This window comes from Stegodyphus dumicola, chromosome 2 (assembly GCF_044657685.1).
Source record: "Stegodyphus dumicola isolate Sdum_Otavi_A_Nest chromosome 2, ASM4465768v1".
Classification (NCBI taxonomy): Eukaryota; Metazoa; Arthropoda; class Arachnida; order Araneae; family Eresidae; genus Stegodyphus; species Stegodyphus dumicola.
Window position 1 is genome coordinate 63,782,988 of NC_140769.1, and position 19,969 is coordinate 63,802,956.

Consider the following 19,969-nt stretch of genomic DNA (forward strand, 5'->3'; position numbering starts at 1 on the left):
TACATATCATAATCATGTGTATTCTTTCATCATTAAATACCTTTAAAATGCCACTGCCTTCCTCTATTTTAATCGTAACCTCATCCCACAAGAAAATTCAACAATTGTGTTGAATGTTAATCCATAATGAACAACAACTTGGCAGCTGAGGCAGATAAAATATTCATCTTTATTTTAAACATATGCCTAAAAACAACCTGCCACGCTACTTGTGCCCCATTTCTAATAGCTTTGCAGCAAAAAGTGACACACAAACAGTAGTCCAACTAGGCCAAAGTGCAGTTGTGTTGAGGATGAAATCTTCAGATTAGTTTTCTTGTTCTTGATGCATTTAATTGAATAATTAATAATACTGCTGTAAAATTTTTTGGCTGTTAAACGTTTTTGTTCCATTTACATCATCAGTATTGTGTAAGAGTCATATGGCATGATCAGGAAATGATGCAGTGCATTTTTAGAATATAGTGGGGGGAAATACCAAATTAAGCATTAAGGGGTTATTCCTAATTTAAACTATTATTTCATATATATATATATACACACATCTCGCCAGCTGAAGCCCCATTCACATGCAACACTCTTTCGTGCAGCCACCGTTTGTATTATGGGGACATGAAGCAGTTCTGCCTTAACGGCTGGTTCAGAAACACATCGTCTTCCATCCCGTAACCTGTAAGCCACTGTGAGCAATGAATGATATCAGATTCGCGGATTTCTAACGTTTGCTCACATCCTTTTTTGGCATTGTTTACTATTGGTATCGGAATTTAACTAAAATGCACCTAAATTAATTTTAATTGCAATTTATATACGAGACCAAATGGTTAAAAGAAGAAAAGAAATCACGTGTATTGCTGAACGATTTTAAATAAAATGTTTTCTGGCAGTTAAAACTTCAAACTTTGCTTTTTTAAAAAATTAATAAAATGGCAAATTAATATTATTTACATTAATTATAAATGTTAATGCTTGTTTGCCATGTGAATGAGACACATTGGAAGAACCGGTTTTCGCTACTGCTCGAATCTGCTCTTGTGAAAGGGGCTTAAGAGGAGAATCAAAGTGAAAGGGCCATTTTAGAACTTTTAATACCGGGTATTTGGTTGGTTAGAGAGTTTTGTCCTTTTCTATTTGCATTCCTTTGGAAAGATGTGTATTGAAGATTGATCTGATTTTATGGAGGGCAAGAGATTATAGTGTCTGAAAAAAACATTTTTAAGACTTGTAATAATAACACAGAATAATGAATTGTGTAATATGAAAAGTAGTAACTAAAAAAAAACTGCAGAAGCAGATGTAATTATATTAAAGACAAATGATTTAATGCCAGATTAGAAGAAAATGAGTTTCAAGAAAATTTATAAAATTGTTTAATAAATTTGCATATCTTTTAAAAAATGCAGTACAGTGATATCTATTTTAAATAAATCACAACACACAAAAAGTGTACTTCACAAACTGTTTTCCAGATCATCCATCATACACATGCAAATAAGATACATTTACTGTGACATAGTACTTCAGCTAAGACAGCAAAATATGAAAATTTTCTAGAATTAAAATATATTTTCTATAAAATGCCATGATGAGAGATTTAGCACTCAACTTAACATACAACTCAAAATCTATCATAATTAATGTTATTTAAAATATTCATATATATATATATATTATGCATATAATTACATAAGCTGTGAAACAAAAAAATTAATACATTTTTATGCTAACAGTTGAATCGTTTTACAGTAACATACTTTTTTTCATTGAATATTTTGAAACTTCAGTACTTGGGAGTACAAGGCATATAGTACTAATAAATTAACGCATTTTATGCATCTGCTTTTAATAACACAAAACGAAGCATATTTATATATCATAGAACTGTGGACAAAATAATTACCCAAATACTAAACTTTTTAATTGCGTGTAAGTGTGCACCAATTTACCACTAATTTGAAATATTCAGGAATGACAATTATTAATTTTTAAAACTGTTAATAAATGCAAATCTGATGCTTGTTAAACTTGGAAAAAAAATTTATAAAATAAGCAGAATATAAACAAATTTTATTTAATAAAGAAATCTTTCAGTTTATTATTTACCAAATGTTAATTCGAGACAGTTTTGTTCATAGTAGTAGGGAATTTGTACTTCAAAAAAGCATCTTTATGTAAAGTAGCTAATTTGTTACTGCTGGTATAATCTTGGAGCATTCTAATTAATAAATGGCATGTTTTAAAAGAAACCAATTAGATTTAGTAAGCTTTTCGATATTAATTGGCATAGTGAGTGTCCCTCTTTTAATGCAATTAAATTATCTGAGTATTCATCTTTTCAATGCAGTGTATTAAGTAAGTTGGCATTTGCATAGAATATTTTACTGTCAGTGGCCATATATTAGCTCTTGAATAACTTCCATACTTTTTGAAAGACTGTTATTACAAATACAAAATGTATACATTTGAGGAAATCACCCCATTTTTAGTACATAATTTTATTTTCAAATAAATATTGTTACTCATAAACAAAATTATACATTTATCAATTGCTCATTTTTTAAAGTTGTATAAAAAATTTAAAAACAAGCAATGGAAAACTAAATTATGCACAAATGAATCTGAAATAAAAGTGTTAAAATAAATGATAAATGTTTTTGTATCTAAGTGGATTGCCAGAACAAATTTTATCATAGCATGTACAGAATGTGTGGGCAAACTATAGGCTACATATTTTATTCCTGGCTATTGAATGGGCTGCCTGCATGGATATTGTAAATAAAATAATGCATGGATATTTTCACAACTAAAATTAGGCAAAGCGACAGATTTTTTGGCACACAAAACTTTTGGCCTCACTTGGCAAAAGGGTGTTGAAACTGACTTAATTCATTATACTACTACTAAGTTTCAAATATAAACAAATGGCAGAAGCGTTATGCTTAGTTGAACTTCACAACTTTTAATGGTCGATTGCAATCAAAAAGGGAAGTGCAAAACTACATGTTATAGCACTACCATATACAAAATTTCAGCATTCTGAGGCTACTTGATTTGAGCTATGCAAGATAATATATACGTATGTACGGACATCACGAAAGAAATCTCTTCTAAATTTATTTTAAATCTATTTCACAATCTGTTTTGGAAATCTGTTTGTTGTCCTTTATTTTGTCCGTAAGTATACATGTAACACAAAAACATAGTTCGAGTGGAATAGAAAGCAGTCAAAATGGATATTTTCACTGAAATATAATACCTGAAGTTTTCAACAATTACAACACTCCCTTTACTTAAAGAAAGCATATTTGCCTGCCCCAGTAATTTGTGAACATTACTTTTAATCTGTGAATGTGATTAGATTTAAACGTAAGAGCCCTGGGATTTCATGATTTCCTGAGGCATTTTTATCCTAAAATAATTGCCTAATGGCATAAGTGTTTTAACTCTTTCATCAAAAAGTTAATTCAATATACAAGCCTTGCCCTGTACTTATCCTTTTATTTCTGACAATAACAAATAAGTAAGTTCATGCATTCCTAAGAAATGATAAAAATAATAAATAAAATTTAATTCTCAGCTACAAAGTCTGAGAAGGAAGGAACTTTGTATAACCTGAAAAAAAAAAAAAAAAAAAAAAAAAAAGGTTGATGGAACTACAAGAGAACAATGGATGGAACTTTCAGTGAGTATGCCACAGACATGTACTGAATGACATGAACCAACCGAGCTTCCCATCTTATTGAAACTACATCCACTTTTATTGATTTAATCTACAGCACTTCAGATAATGTATTAGTGCCAATGTTTGTTATTTTAAGCATTTATAACCAAGATATACACTACCAGTAAAAGGTTAATATTTATTGTTATTAATATTCCTGCTATTAGCATTCTGTTCCTCTTGCAGGGTTTAATAAATTTCAATACATATACAGCACATAATTGCTTTTCTATTACTGTTTATAGAATTGAAAATTTAGGCTAATCTACATATTGTACACATTCACCTAAATTAACAGCTTCTTTAAAATACATATCTGTACCATATTAATTAATGAAATGATTACTCATAAATAAGCAAAATGCTTTAGTTATTGGACTTGGGGGGAGGGGGCAAAGTGATCTAGATAGCAGGATTAATAAGTAAACTAAACTTGTACATGACAAGGAGTAAAAAAAGCTGATGTGTACACCACATGACTTCCTTGCACAGAATATTAAATTATGTGCCTTTTTCTGCATTTCATTAAAACTTATTTCCTTGAATTTTATTAGAGATAGATTTCTCATTCAATTAATTCAGTTCTCACTTCACGGCAAAACAAAAATATGTAAAAACTCAATATATTTTCATTAAAAATTGAAAGATATAGATAAACATAAAACACCAAATACAGTTAAAACAATTTTTACAATTAAAATTACAGTTTCCAAGCAAAAACAAACAATTCGGCCAGCAGCCAAGAAGGCAGATTTTTCGGTGCACAAAACTAAAAAGTTTCCTTTTGGTCCCACTCATCAAAAAGACACTAAAGGTGCAGAAAGAATTAATTCACTATTCTGTTAAATTTCAAATGTAAATCTATATGGTTGATATGGTTAAAAAAAATTAGGCTAGCCACTTTTAAATTGTTGATAATTCTACAAATATTGCATGTGGATTAACCGGAAGATATGAACATGATTAAATCATTTTTAAAGAAAAAAATGCACAATTTACCAACATTATAAGAATAAAAAATTGAGCTCACAGAGCCAAGTAACAGAGGGGGTATATATATTTATATACTTTTGGTGTAGCCATTTGCAACCAAAATGCAAGGTGCACTACATATTACAGCTGTCCTACATACAAAATTTCAACGTTCTGAGGCTACTCGTTTTTGAGTTATGCGAGTTACATACGTAACGACAGATGCCATGAAAAAGAGTCTCTTCTCAATTCATTTTAAATGAGTTTTGTAATTTAATTTGGGAAAAAGAGTCTTACTCTATCCTTATGGACAAATATCATGCAAAAATATCGTTAAATTGCATTCAATAGCGGTCAAAATGGATATTTTTGTTAAAATGTGGTACCAGGAATTTTTTGTGATTACAATACTTCATACAAGGAAGTAAAAAGCCTCATCTGGCTCTTAATTGCCTTGTACAAGATTTTTAACACAAGAATATCTCATAAAAATGCTGTATGTCCAAAATAAAAGATTAAATGCTGCTGTTGCTCTTTCTCCAAAACAAACTTTTCCCAATATTATTTTCATCAATTTATGAATGCAATTAAAATTTAATTGTTTTTCAGGGTTGACTTTTCCCTTCCCTTATTAAGTAGAACTCTAATCATCCGGATTAATTGGGACTATAACCAATTGAAATAAATTAGCTAAATACATATTTACTACATTGAGCGTTTTTTAAGTAAGGGCCGTTTTGTTGTATACACTAATAGGTAGCGCACACCACAACATGTGCTTGCATCATGTCCCACCATTCCTTGGAAACGACTGTACTCAGTTTGCAGTGTGTAGGTAACCTGTGCGGTCAATTTTCTGTAAAATGTTCAAGATTATCGAATGGCCCGCCCCATGCAAGGTTTGGTCAGTGATACATTTTTTTGTCGGCAAGAAACCTGTCTGCTGCAGGAATTCACTGGCAGATTTGTAAAGCTTACAGAGCAGTTTTACAAAGAGAGCTTGATCGCCCATCTGTGATCACGGACGATATGGTAGCTTCAACTGAAGTCAAAATTCTTGAGAACATATGCTTCGCCATAAGTACTCTTTCAAATGAATTTTCTGAAGTGTCTAGGTCAGTGCTGTACAAAATTGTTTCTGAATAGTTAAGGTTTAAGAAACTGTGCTCCTGTTGGGTCCCGAAACTCCTAACAGAGGACCACAAAAACAAAAGATTTGAGTGTTCACTGAATTTTTTTACTTGTTATAATGAAGCAGGTGATGCCATATTGAGTTGGATAATAGTGGGAGACAAAACACAGGTTTCACATGTCACGCCCGAATGGAAGCAACAGAGCATGGAGTGGAGACATATACACTCTCCTGTAAGGGTCAAGGCCAAACAGACTCTGTCCCAGCATAAGATCATGGCATCCATGTTTTGGGATAGGCATGGTGTTTTGTTGGTCGACTTCATGCAATGTGGAATTACCATAAATGCAAAACCCTACGAATGCCAAACCCTATGAAAGCTATGCTGAGCGATTTAAAACAAAAGATGCGGCATGCTGACAGAGGGAATTTTGCTCTTCATGACAATGCAAGGCTTCACACCACAGCTCAGACCCGAGCTTTATTACACTTTTTCGGAAGTTTTGGACCCCTCCTACAAATCAGACTTTACACTGAGTGACTTTCATCTTTTCCACTATGGCAACCACTACAACGATGACGAAAACGTGAAAACGGCCGTGACCTCTTTGTTATCGCAGCAGGCAACAAGTTTCTATGATGAGGGTATTCAAAATCTAGTTCTAATATATGATAAGTATTTAAACAAACTTGTCAACTATTTTGAAAAATAGAGAAACATATGTAAAATCTGAAAACAAATTTGGCGTTTGAAAATTTTCTTTTATTTGTTTTTTATTTTTAAACAGCCCTTACTTAAAAAAATACCCCTCATATAATGCAAGAAAATTTTGTATTTTATTTGCTCATTTAACATACTTCAAAAAACACTACAGTTTAAAATTAATACAATTTTTCCATAGTAAATATTTTTCAGCTGTCTAAACAAATAATCCATTTTTAATTCAAGCAAAAAATATTAATTTTATTCTACAAAATGCATAGTTTTGATATTTTTACTACACAAAAATTAATTTTTTATTTGCATTAAATAAAATACATTAACCTACTCAGCAAAATGAAATTAAGATGAATGAAGGCCATACTAGTTTCGTTTCCTTCTGATAAAATGACATTTGTTACAATAAGCAATGACTTAAAGAATGGTAGGCATGTAATATGGTACTTAGCCACTTTTCTATAGATGTTTGCAAGTTGTGTAATTCCCAAATGATAGGAGTAACACGTTATTATATTAAAGTGAATAAATATATATATTTATTTCATCCTTCTCTATTATTTAAAGCAATAAATTTAAAAACATATTAACAGAAAGCTTAAATTTGAATGGCCTCAAAAGAAAAAGTGATGCTGATATCAAGATTTTACTTTAACTGTCTGAAAATAAAGTAAAATCACTGATGAACTTTTATAGATTGCTGATACTTTCAAGTACACTGAAAATTATTCCTTTTTTCAAGAAGTGTACAAACTATGACATGCAACAGATCAAATGAATCTAAATAATATTTAAAATTTAAGCACTAAAAATAAATCATTTATGTTCTACAACATGTTTTTTAATTATATCCAACTTATTTAAAAAAAATGAAACTGCCACCATAAATTTTAATATTAATTCTTGAATGCAAAATTTCTGTTCGATTCCTGAATCTTGGCTGGTCCTCTAGAACAGTTATGTTGTTGATGCCTGTACATTGTACCACTCTGCCTAAACCTTTTACCACAAAATGGGCATATGTAAGGTCGTTCTCCTGTGTGAATGCGCATATGAATCTTTAAAATGCTACGTGAGACAGCAACATATTTACAACTTGGACACTGGTGTTTCTTAATATTAAATCCTGAATAGCAAGTGGGCAAATTATTTTGAACAAAATATTGTGTTGAAATTTGAAATCCTGCAAAAGAAACAAAGACAAATTCAATTTTTCTTATCCATAAGTAAATTTTTCTTATCCATAAATCTCCTGCTATAATTATTTTCAGTTTATTTATTAAAAACTTATTTATTTTATTATAGTTTATTTATTTAGAACTTAGCATATTCAAAATTTCCACAGACTTGTAAAAACAATTATGCAAGATTTAAGAATATTTTCTTTAGTTTAACTGTTTGAATAACTGATCCTCTAAAAAAATACCTGATTATGCCAGAAGTATTCATTAACCCTTTGCGACACAGTGTGTCCGGTCTGGACACACCTAAAAATTTCCTTCTATACACACAGAAAAATTGAATGAAAAAGGATTTATAGGTTACTCTGAACCTTCTTTACTTATAGTAGATGGCAGCTCAACACAAACCAGTCCATATATTTTAGCCATGTTTAGTTTTTTAAGACCCTCATTTTTCAAAGAAATCCTTCAGATTTTTTTAGGGTATAAAAGGAATTGTTTGAAAAGAAATTTCTATGTTATTTGTTTGGCTCTATGCTAATCTCCTTAGTTTTAAATTTTTACCTAGAAATTTTGCCTAAAATCAAATGGCGAACCCTAGGTGTGCCCAGACCGGGCTCATTGAGGACAACTGAGAGTCTGTATTCTTTGTTCCTCTGCATCTCATCGGTCAGTTCATTGACAACAATGCTCGTTTCAGCACTCTTTTCAAAGCTCTATTCAATCAGTGTGCCACTCTGGGCACACCCAGAGAATGAAAACGATAAGTGCTATCTATCTTCACAAAATTTTACTTGTGTACTCCTCTAGGCCTAATTAGACTGCCTTCTTCTTCTTCTTTTTTTTTTTTTTTTTTAAATCAAAACTCTGACTTTAAAAGGTAGTGTGCCGGAAAGGGTTAAGTGCTGAAGTCTTTAATTTCAGTTCTTCTTGAGTAATCAAATTTTAGAGTATAATTTATTAACAATAAACTCATTAAGTAAGAAATCCCGTTTCTGTATTTACATAAATACATAAGCTATAAAAATATATATACAAAACAAGATACTGATTATACAATACACCACTCATGCATACACATGCATGCTTATTCAGACAAAGTATTTAATAAAAACTACACAATAAAAAAAGAAATGCATCATGCATCATACAACTTTCACACACACACACACACAAAAAAAAAAAAAAAAAAAAAAAAAAAAACTAATAGTAGAAACAATTTTCTGAAGTAGCAAAATTTTGCATAATATTATTGATAAAACTACATTAAAATTTCTAGTATTCAGCAAATTATTTCATCTGTGTAGGTAAAAATATACAAGGTTGCATAACCTACGACAGAAGTATTCTGCTAGAAAAGCACAAGCTCATGTGTTTTGTACTATTTTAATGGAAGAGATATGCCTAACATTCTTAAAACAATACATCAAAGAGCAAAAATTGTTAAATCACATTTCATTTTATAAGAGGCACTGCTGCAACAGATTTTAAAATATTTGTGAAAAACATGGCAATATTTGCACTCTGAAATGGGCAGTGGTAATAATCTTCATACTTCTTTAAAAGAAAAAACAAAAAGTATGATGGTATAAACCAACCATCAATAGAAATTATTTTATGAGTGTGCATATTTTCAATTATTATCTAATTTCTAGTCAACATTCCTTATAATAATTAAATGCTCTGTTTTGTACTTTGGAATCATGAAAGAAGAAACTTGTAGTGCTCTTTCTATAAAGAGCAATAAATTATAATTCGAAAATGTGAGAACAATGTAGAGAAAACTTCCACTATTTTAGAATTTTCCATTAGTAATATATGTGTTCAATTTAAGCATAACTAATTAATAATCATTTAGTCCTGAATTTCAAAAACAATAAAATGCAATTTAATCAAAACAGTGAAATGAACTACGACTGAATCAGTGACCCCCCCAAAAAAAATCATTTATACATATTTAAAGAATTTTGTTTTCATTATTAAAAAAATACATATTGTATAACATAAACACGTAAGCTAAAATAATCTTATTTAATTTGAAAACTGATAGCATATATTTACTTATTTATTAACTTTATGCTGCATCTTGCATTTTTCTAATTTGTTTGTTACTTTCTATTGATTGAATTAAATAAACTGGTCTTCAAAGATCACTGGTTGAAGACATAAATAATTTCTTCATCTTATGCAAGTTTTCATTTCATCACTGAAGAAGCTTTCAGTACAAAAGGAATTTTATTCCGGCACAAGACCCAGCCATAACAAATGAGGAGCAAACTCTTTTTTTTTTTTTTTTTTTTTTTTTTAATATTTACATCAGATCCCAAGATAATTATGTTATTTCTCTACACTATTCCTTTATACCTTCATATGTAACGAAGAGCACATTTGTTCTATAAAATGTAGAATTTACAAATAAAATCAGCTTAGCGAGATTAAAAGTTCAATATAACAAGATACAATGATGAAATTGTTGCATAGTAAGACTACAAAATATATAAATTCCACAGTATTAAACTAGTATTCAATGAAGAAATTTAACCAAGTTAAGAAAATTCATATTTTATTCTTCACACAATTTCTTTACCAGCTGCCAAAGAGGTGTTCAAAATTAAAATAAATGCTCTCAGAAATTCAGATGCAATAAAAATTAATTGAATAATTTCTGATCCACAATACTGGACGGAACAGCAAAGTTAAGACAAATATTTTGTACTAGACTGAAAATATCAACAATTAACAGATAACTCATCTTGAAAAATATTTCCTGCCTAATGCAATACTTATGTTATTAATAATAAAATATCAATAAGCCTACTATTAAATAAATTATTCAAAAAAAATATTTACAAAATAACATAGCTGACAGAACTAAATAATATGACATTTCTGAGAGCTGAAGAGACCCTCAAAGTATTTCTAAAACAACATATTCAGCACAGTGTTGTTAAAAACAAATATTGCACATTTTTGCAAGAATTCTTGAAACAAAGGTAAAAGTTATTTTTACTTTTTTAAAAATATAAAGGGAAAAAAACTTAGTTTGTCCCCTTCTTTTCTGGGTACACTAAAATATATATATTACATTAAGCAAGATCTTGCAAATATTTTAGTGGATACACTAAAATATATATATTACATTCAGCAAGACCTTAAGATTATCTTGCATTAAGCAAGATACTCACAAACCTAACAAATAAAAAACTTTGGAGGTACAAATACAAAAATTCATTTGTACTTAAAATTATTTAAAAAATTACATGAATTTTTCTATAGCACTAAAAGTTTTTAATCCATAAGATATAAATCTAAAAAAACTGTCTAAATTTACACTCTACATCTGAATTTTTATTTTTTAAAATTATTTTACTTATTTATTCTTAACTGTTTTCATAATTTGACCTTTTAGGGTGAAAGACTATTAATTATTAATACAAATTAATTAAATAATTTTTGAAAAGAACAAGAAACTTGACAGAAGTCATATGGTACATGAAATATTATTTCATACCTACCACATAAGGTTTATTTAAACCACATGGTCTGTTAAACTTTTTTCCAAAAATGAGAAGAAAAGTTATCATCACATACTGAAAGTATTTACAAATGACTTTTCCACAACTTTTTCAATACACAAATCATCAGCACTATAATCAAACAGTGATTATATTTCTTTATGAATCAAATGTATAAAATTTTCACCGCTACTACATGACAGAGGTTCATACTAAACCTAAATACTACTATGTAGTACTACTATACTCCTTTTTTCTTACATAAAAAGCTACTGCATATGGCACTCTTGACTTTTGAGTTAACAACAATAGTATATATTTTATGGTAGTATGCAAAGTAAATTTGTACTGTTTCGTGCTTTGGATGAGGCACTATGAAACATTAAGCGTATGGAACTGGATGCTAGATCATCTCTAAAAGGAAAGTTTTTTGTGATATACAGAAGGAACTAATAAAATAGTAAAGAAGTCAATGTATAATATGGCACATAAAAAAATGTTAAAATGAACAAAATAAATAACATGATATTAAGTTCTAAAACAAAACAAAATAAAATAACACAAAATAAATTAATAATGGATCAGATCAAACACAAAGCAAAAGTCTTAATTTTACATGCAACGTGGCACTTAATACTAAACCTGTCACAAAAAATTATGTCCACTGGTAATTCACAAATGATGTATGAAATTATGACAAACCAAATCATTAAACAGGTTTTCATAGTGAAATAACACCATTCTGAAAAGCAGTATACTTTTTGGCAACCAGCTGAAAATAGTTGGAATGCTTTGAAAACTGAGATTCAATTCTGCGACTAATTTTAGTTAATCTGACAAATGGAAATAGTAAAGTTTCCATTAATAATACTTTTATACAAGCAATGAAGAAAAATGCATAACATATAAACCCTATTACTGGTTAAATGATGATATCCTCAGGAATTATGAAATAATTTTAATGAATCAGCTTATATGAAACGCTTCAATCCTTCAGATATAACAGTAAAATACCAGTTATCCAAACCAGTTTTGAAAAGCAAATGTATGCATAATTGGACAGATAATGTAAAATTTAGTGTAAAACAACACTAGGCAATCTCTTTAACCACTCAAGAAAAATAATGACTTTTGCCAAGTTCAGCTCCTTTAAATTACACAACACATTTTTAACAATAACCGCAGCATAAATAATTATACTTTTTAATTATTAATGAAAGATCCTAGCTTTTCTTTCAAAAAAGGTTTTATTACATAAGGCCATATTGCTCAATCTTTTTTGACATGCAGGTCAAAGTGGACCAGTTCTTTCTACTTTGCTGTTACCCTATAAACAGACTATACTATCTAATAATCATTTAAAATGTGATATCCAGGATCATTTAAAACAACATTCAAGCACTAATTCAGAAGTCAAACAACAAAAATCAGCGTTATATTTACAAAATTTTCACAGAACTAGTTTCGATGGTTTTACCGAACCACCATCTTCAGCTGCAAAACCGCCAATGAATTATTTCCTATCTGGTTCATTTGCGTATTTATTCAGCGTGTTATTGTGTCTTAATTATTCAAGCACTAATTACAGTGATAGACACTTTCCCCACAATCATCTGGGGGGAAAAAAAGGTGCATCTTCCTAAAGTACTATGAATCAACATTTTTACCTTTATATTGGAGTGCTCAGATAACTGGCATTTTACTGCATACATATACATGTACATCAGTTGAGATGTTCAGGATAATTTCATCAAATGTCACTGCATTGCAGCTGGACACTAACTGCTGATTGAGGTTTTTTTAAAAACATACTGAACAGAGTGAAAACTAAACTTTAAAGCACAATAAACCATTTTCCAGCTTTATTAGAAAAAAGTAGAAAGTTACCATTAAACCTGAAATTCAAGTTCTGCAAGGCTTGAAAAAATGCATTAAAATTTCTTTTAGTCAGACCTTCAGCCCCCCCCCTCCCAAAAATGCTGATTTTACAGTGCACATATTATTTTTACCATATCAGTATTTTTCAATATCTCAAGTTTCAGTTTTTACGAGAGAAACCTTGTCATAACAAAAATAAACATTAAAAATCAAACTGAATGAAAGCAAATTTCTTTAAATTAAATTAAACTAATAATGAATTGAATGAATTATGTGGTTTTCTGATAAATCATCCTAACAAACAGAAAATTTTCAATAAATTATTGGATTTCAAGTAACCATTCGATATTAGCTTCCCTAACTGCAGTTGTAAAGTGGGAAAATGATTCATTTATTCTTCATATTTTGACTAGGGTTAGTTATAAATGACTAAAAAATTATCAAAATTAGAAATGCACCTTTGTGTTCCTATAATAAAATTAACTAATGCTTTAAAATGCTTATCAACTATAGGCTGACTAAAAGCATATTACAAATATAACATTAAAAAAATATTATTCAAATTTGATAAAAAGTTAATCTGGGACAAAAATACAATATTATTAGAAATGAACAGTGATTATATTAAAAAAGGCCACAAAACAGCAGCCAGAAAATAGCTACAATGCATTGGTTCACAATTTTTATAATAAAGATCTAGAAACATTTCTTTAATTACAGTTGGGTGCTTTTGCATTAAAACCATATTGTTTGGCACTATTTTTTTGTTTGGACATATTTTCCTGGTGTCAGAAATCTTTTCCTTGCAATAATTCTCTTCATATGCAATACTCACACAACCATATTATCTGTTTAAATAATCATTTTCCCACTCCAATGGATTTTGTGACTTGGTACTTAATAAGAGGACAAAAGAATATCCTCTTTCTCCAAGAAAGAGCTATTGTTAACTTAAAAAGGCCTATTAGCAGCCAAACTGTAAAACTGCTGAAACTGATAGTTCAACCTGGGTTTGACTCCAGGTGAACGGGTTGGCTGCATGGGTGTTTTTCATGGCTTTAATTTTGTGATGGATATCAGCCAGTTTCCCTTAAAAAGTTCTCCATGAAGACAACTCTCTTTTTATTCAAATGCTTTGCCATAATCAAGTAAACTAAACCTTCACTAGAAAAATATTGTGCTTGAATAACCACATCATAAAATTAAAATGTAACTAAAGCATGGCATGAATGATGGCTATGTAGCCTTTATTCATGCCAGGAAGGAAAAGATATCTGAACACAAACACATTTTATTGGATCATGCATTTCTTTCATTACTACCATATGATTTATTTACTTATGGTATCTTATTAAGAATAAACATTTATTAAGTTTTGAAAACCAGAGCTTGCTTCAAATGAATGACAACATGATTGACTGGAAATAATTCTATGAGGAAGGTATGTGCCAATTTTTAGTTATGTTAAAATCATCTCAATGTTAAAATCAATGAATACAATAAATATGTGAAAACTTGTTCACAGAAGAAAAATAATAAATAAATGTAGGCCAAATTCTCGGTCCACAATGGGTTTCTAAAGGATTTTGTCATGAAATTAGATAATGCTCTTTATTGCTCTTCCCACTAGCCCCTTTTGTTTAATATCAAGCTAAAAGCATGGAAAAGAAAGAAGCCAAAATGTGCCAATATGGCCCCAAAAATGCATGATATAGATTAATGGAAAAGTACCTGTAATTATCCTAGTACTTCCATCAACAGTTAAATTCTGAGTCACATACATTTGGTATGGCAATTTATACAGTACAAAGTCCAAAATCCGGACTTGTCGGGACTTCGGCGATTCTGGATTTGGGATTTTTCCGGATATTAGATCATCAATTTATATCTGGTAAGATGGCATGCAGAAATTATACCTTTAAAAAGATGAAATCATAATTTATGAAATAAAGAGCAATTATGATCTAAAGGATATCAAAATTTAAAAAAAAAAAGCTTAATATTTATTTGTTTATTTTATTAAACATTTCTTTCAATGTAAGTTGTTTAAGTTGCTTCATTTTTTGTGCTAATGCTTTCTCTTTAATACTACAAACAGACATAATTTCTTGTTCAGTTACAAAGTTCCACTGTTCAAGTCCTGTAATTGCTGTGTTGAGAATACCAACTAACTTGTCAATCGAAAATTTTTCGTTTTCAATAACCTCTCTGTCACTTTCTGCACTATCAGTAGCAGTATTTTCTGGATCTAGAACCATACTACAGATTTCACCGTCCGTTAATTGATTGACGATTGGGGCATTGTCATCGCAATGAAAAACTTCTGTTATATCATCTTCATTTATTACCGCTTCTCCACATTTCTTTACAAAATCCATTAACTGAAAAATTTCACTTTTATTTGCGATATCTGAAAACCTTCAAATTCACGGCTATCATCTTCATCGTCCTCACCATGAAATATGGTAGCTGGCCATATATTATGCCAAACGCTTTTTAACGTATCTGGAGACACATTCTTCGACAATCTTGCAATGCTCCACACAGCAGATTTTATGCTAAAATATTTCAAAAATTCTTGTCTTGCCAATGTTCAAGAAATTTAAGAAGGCTTTTAAAACTGCTAATTTACATTTGCATTTCAGCAAGCACGCTATTCCAATATCCATAGACTGAAAGACAGATGCACAATTTTGGAGGGAAGAATAATACGGATACATTATCTTTCACTAAAACTTTAAGTGAAGTATGAGCTGAACAGTTTTCTATACAATCAAGACTATTTTTGAGCCATCTTTCAGGTCTAAAATGATTTTCAAACTAATCATTCATTAACGCTTGTTACTCCTTTAAATGCTCGAGGTCGTGCATGTTTTTCGATTACGAAAAGTTTGCATTATAAAAAACTTCTCATCCTTAATTTTGCCGCTTGGTGCTTCCCCAAATTCTGCCGATGCTTCTGGGTTTATGGTGAATAACATATCAGTTATCCGTCATTAAAATAGCACTAAATGTAATCTTTTAGCCTATGAGTTTCATTAACAAAATCTTTTTTTAGCATATGAAAAAAATTTTTTGTTCAGTTTTTCCTCGTCAAAATTTCTTAGAGCATTTAAAAATCTATAATCATCGCCAAGTGTAATGTTAGCATAAAAGTTGCCATACTCTTGTTATTCAATTACTAATACATAAAAAACAGTTTAGACATCACTGCATGAGTTATTACTGAAGCTGTCATGTATTGATAAACACGCGGTGACGAAAGCAAAATATAATAAATAATGACTCGCCAGGTATATAAAATAAGTAAATGTTTAGGTTTGAAATGTATGCTAAGCAGACACTCAGCTACGGAGCCAAATTATTAATCTCACAAATTGATGCTTACATGATTGTTTTTTCATAACAAGGTATTTTATTTAGTGCCTAAGTGAAATTAAGAATCGGAATTTTTAAGTGAAAATCTCCACGTTTTATTATAGAAGAAAAAATCAAATGTGCATGCGTTAAGCATACCTTCCCCCCCCCCCCCGAAAAAAAAAAAAAAAAAGAAATATTTGTGGCTTCGAGGTCCGGATTTTAGATCATTCCGGATAATGGACATCCGGATTTCAGACTTTATACTGTATAAAAAGAAACACTCTTTTCTCAGGAAAAACATCAAAATATAAACTTACTGGGTAAAAGATATACACAATGCATCTACAAAGTTTTAGAAATGAATTTTTACAATGAATTATCAATGAAATGCCAAGCTTTAAATAATTACTAATAAATCTCAATTTGCCTTCATTAAAATATTATCTGCTCTTGGAAAAAAATCTGAATGGAGTTTTCTTATTCATTTTATGCACATATTACCAGACTGTGACAGCACAACGCAAGGAAGTCTTTTTTCACAAAATGCATCTATTGTTAAGAAATTTACAATAAATTAAAAGAGTAACTTTTAATACCTTACCTGCCAGATTTGACATCTGTGAAATGCCTTCTGTTCCCCAAACTGAAATGCCACCTTAAAAAGCACCCCTTTTAAGCAATTTAAAAAATTCAGAAAACTGCAATGGCAGGATAATTTTCATACAGCTGACTTTTATGAAGAAATCCATAAGCTCCATGAAGGTGGAAAAACTGTACTACTTAAGAAGGAATATATATGAATTAAAATTAAATTGTTTTCATCAGATCTGAAATTTTTGTGAATTCAGTCTTAAAACTTTGTAAATGTCCTGGGTATTTATTTTGCCCTAAAATTTAAAAAAAAAAAAAAAAAAAAGAACTATTAACACAGATGAGATGTCTTAAGAATCAAGTTTGAAACCCTATTAAATTAACTGTATAAAATAATTCATCATTACATAAGATAATTAGTATGTTTATACAATTTTCAAAGGAATTTCCAATTGCACAAAAAACTTTTGCAAGACTGTATTTAAATAAAATAATGGAATATAAAAGAATTTGCATTAAAATACATATATTTTACACACACAGATACACATGCCAATACGTTATAAATTAATATGACAATTAAATGCATAGCATGACTGTTTCTTGTTGCATTTTATAATTACGCACAAAAAGACACAGCATGTCTTATTTTCAACATATTATCACTGCATATCTTCTAAAATGAAGATTAATATTTTACAGATTTAAATAAAATGGCAAATATATTTATATATATATTTTAATGTAAAAATTATTACATTACACACATTGTTAACACTTCTAAATCAGAAATTATTTTGCCCTAATAAATAATGATAGCCCTCTAACTGAAAAAAAAAAAAAAAATGTTCTTTCTAAATATGCTCTAATTCTCTAACTTACTTCTTTAAAGTTCTGAAAGAATCAAATGCAATAGGATTACGATTGCAAAATTGCATTTATTACCAAGCAAGAATGTTTTAATTTACTTTAAAATAAATTATGCACATAAGATAATTTTGCTAATATATTTGTTGCGGTTTTAAAAATGTGTCTAACCTTTAAAAAAAAAATTGCTTGGCTGAACTTCATTTGAAATAATTTTTTTGATGTAACAAATTTTGTCTGAACACACATAAGGCATATTAAAATCAGTAAAAATATATATTTATCTTAGAAACTAAAAATATTTTATACTCAAGAAATATATAAATGAATAACATATCAAGAAATATGTAAATGCTAAAAATTAAATTTAGAAGGGAAGGGGTGAACATTCCAAAGCCAAGACTAGTAATGGACTGAATACACTACATATTCATCAAATTAAAAAGAAATGCATTGGGCAATACAATTAAAAATAAGGCCTGTAATATAATTATAAATTCATAATATCCTACACTACAAAATATGCACGAGACATTGATATTTCACACAAGCCCATGCATTTTCCTTCTCGTGTAACAATTAACGGTCAAAACATTTTTAGTCTGAATGAAAATGTAAGGCTAAATGCTGCTGCATTGTTATTTTATTTTCACATGATTTTCCACAGATGTTACAATCCAAAGGATACTTTTCAATGTGTTGCTGCTGATGTTTTTGCATATTTCCTTTCTGTGTGAAGCCCCTACCACATACAGGACATTTATATGGACGTTCTCCTGTGTGTGCATTTATATGGTTCTTTAGATTACTCCTTGTATGAGCTGCATATGGGCATAAATGACACTTATATGGTCTTTTAGGATCTTCTGCATCAATATCACTGAATCGATGAAAAAACCTCTTTTGAACTGAAACATGAGAAGGTAAACTATATAACATGTAAAAACTTTAAGAAACAAATTCAAAAGCACACATAAAATAAATTATTATGTAAACAATGTAATTTTATTAGCTAAAAATATGTAAAAAATTATGCAAGACAAAACTACTTACTAGTTTTAAAACATGAAATTTAAAGATTAAACATCCAATAGCATATATGTATGTATAAACATTAAGTATTAAAAAAATTAAAATATCCATAAACAACTAAAAATTTAAATACTGGTATAAAATGTTACCTCTACAGAAATAAAATACTCTAAACCTGGACCTAAATTCGACAATAATATATTATTAATAATATTATATATTAATATAATATTTAATTTTTAATTTAACTAACATTTATGATTAAAATTAATCGACATAAATTACTTTTATTAAATTATTAGATACTTTTTTAAAGAAATAAAACACACTTCAGAATTATGCAGAAAGAAAAATCACACTCATACGATTCATCTCTTTGGGTATATATCATATGTGTAATGAACAGAGCGAATAAAACTTTAAATGCAATTAAATAAGTTTTTGTTACCTATTTTTAGTTTTAAATCAAACAATGCTACGCACATTTTGCGGTTACTTAAACAGTATAAAGTTATATTAATAAAATAGTTATATATTTAAAATATATATATATTAATAAAAACCTTTTGATATTATTTAAAATATAAATAGATAACAAATTTTTAATTCATAAATAAAAGTTTAAAAACATATTTTATATGTAATTCATAAATGAGCTAAAAAGTTTTATCTGGTACTCTATACATATTTTTTTTTTTTTTAAATCTCAACAAAAATGCAAAAAACACACCTTTTGAATAAATATAATTTAAAGTTCAGTTATTTATTAAAAAATGAGAGATTTATGAAAATAATGAAAACTGACAGTACATTATATTATATTTTGAAACCTTTTTTAAAAATATTCTCATTAAAATGCAAAAGCATTTTAAGCACACTTTTTGAATAAATATAAAATTCAGTTTATTTATTAAGAAATGGCAGATTTACTAAAATATATTCATAACAAAAATGAAAAGTAATAAACATAACAACATATCAAGTTAAAACTATTAGGCAGAT

The 19,969-nt window shown here is 29.1% G+C and overlaps 1 protein-coding gene across 1 annotated transcript; it reads right to left on the reverse strand.

The window, feature by feature from the left end:
- Positions 1-1,353: 1,353 nt before the first annotated feature.
- On the reverse strand, positions 1,354-18,858 carry LOC118202737 (zinc finger and BTB domain-containing protein 8B-like). Its single transcript, XM_085810721.1, has 2 exons — positions 17,079-18,858; positions 1,354-7,726 (listed from the first exon to the last, which is right to left on the reverse strand). The coding sequence occupies exons 1-2, from the start codon at positions 17,092-17,094 to the stop codon at positions 7,440-7,442; spliced, it is 303 nt and encodes a 100-aa protein (XP_085666847.1). The 5' UTR covers positions 17,095-18,858; the 3' UTR covers positions 1,354-7,439.
- Between the last annotated feature and the right edge of the window lie 1,111 nt (positions 18,859-19,969).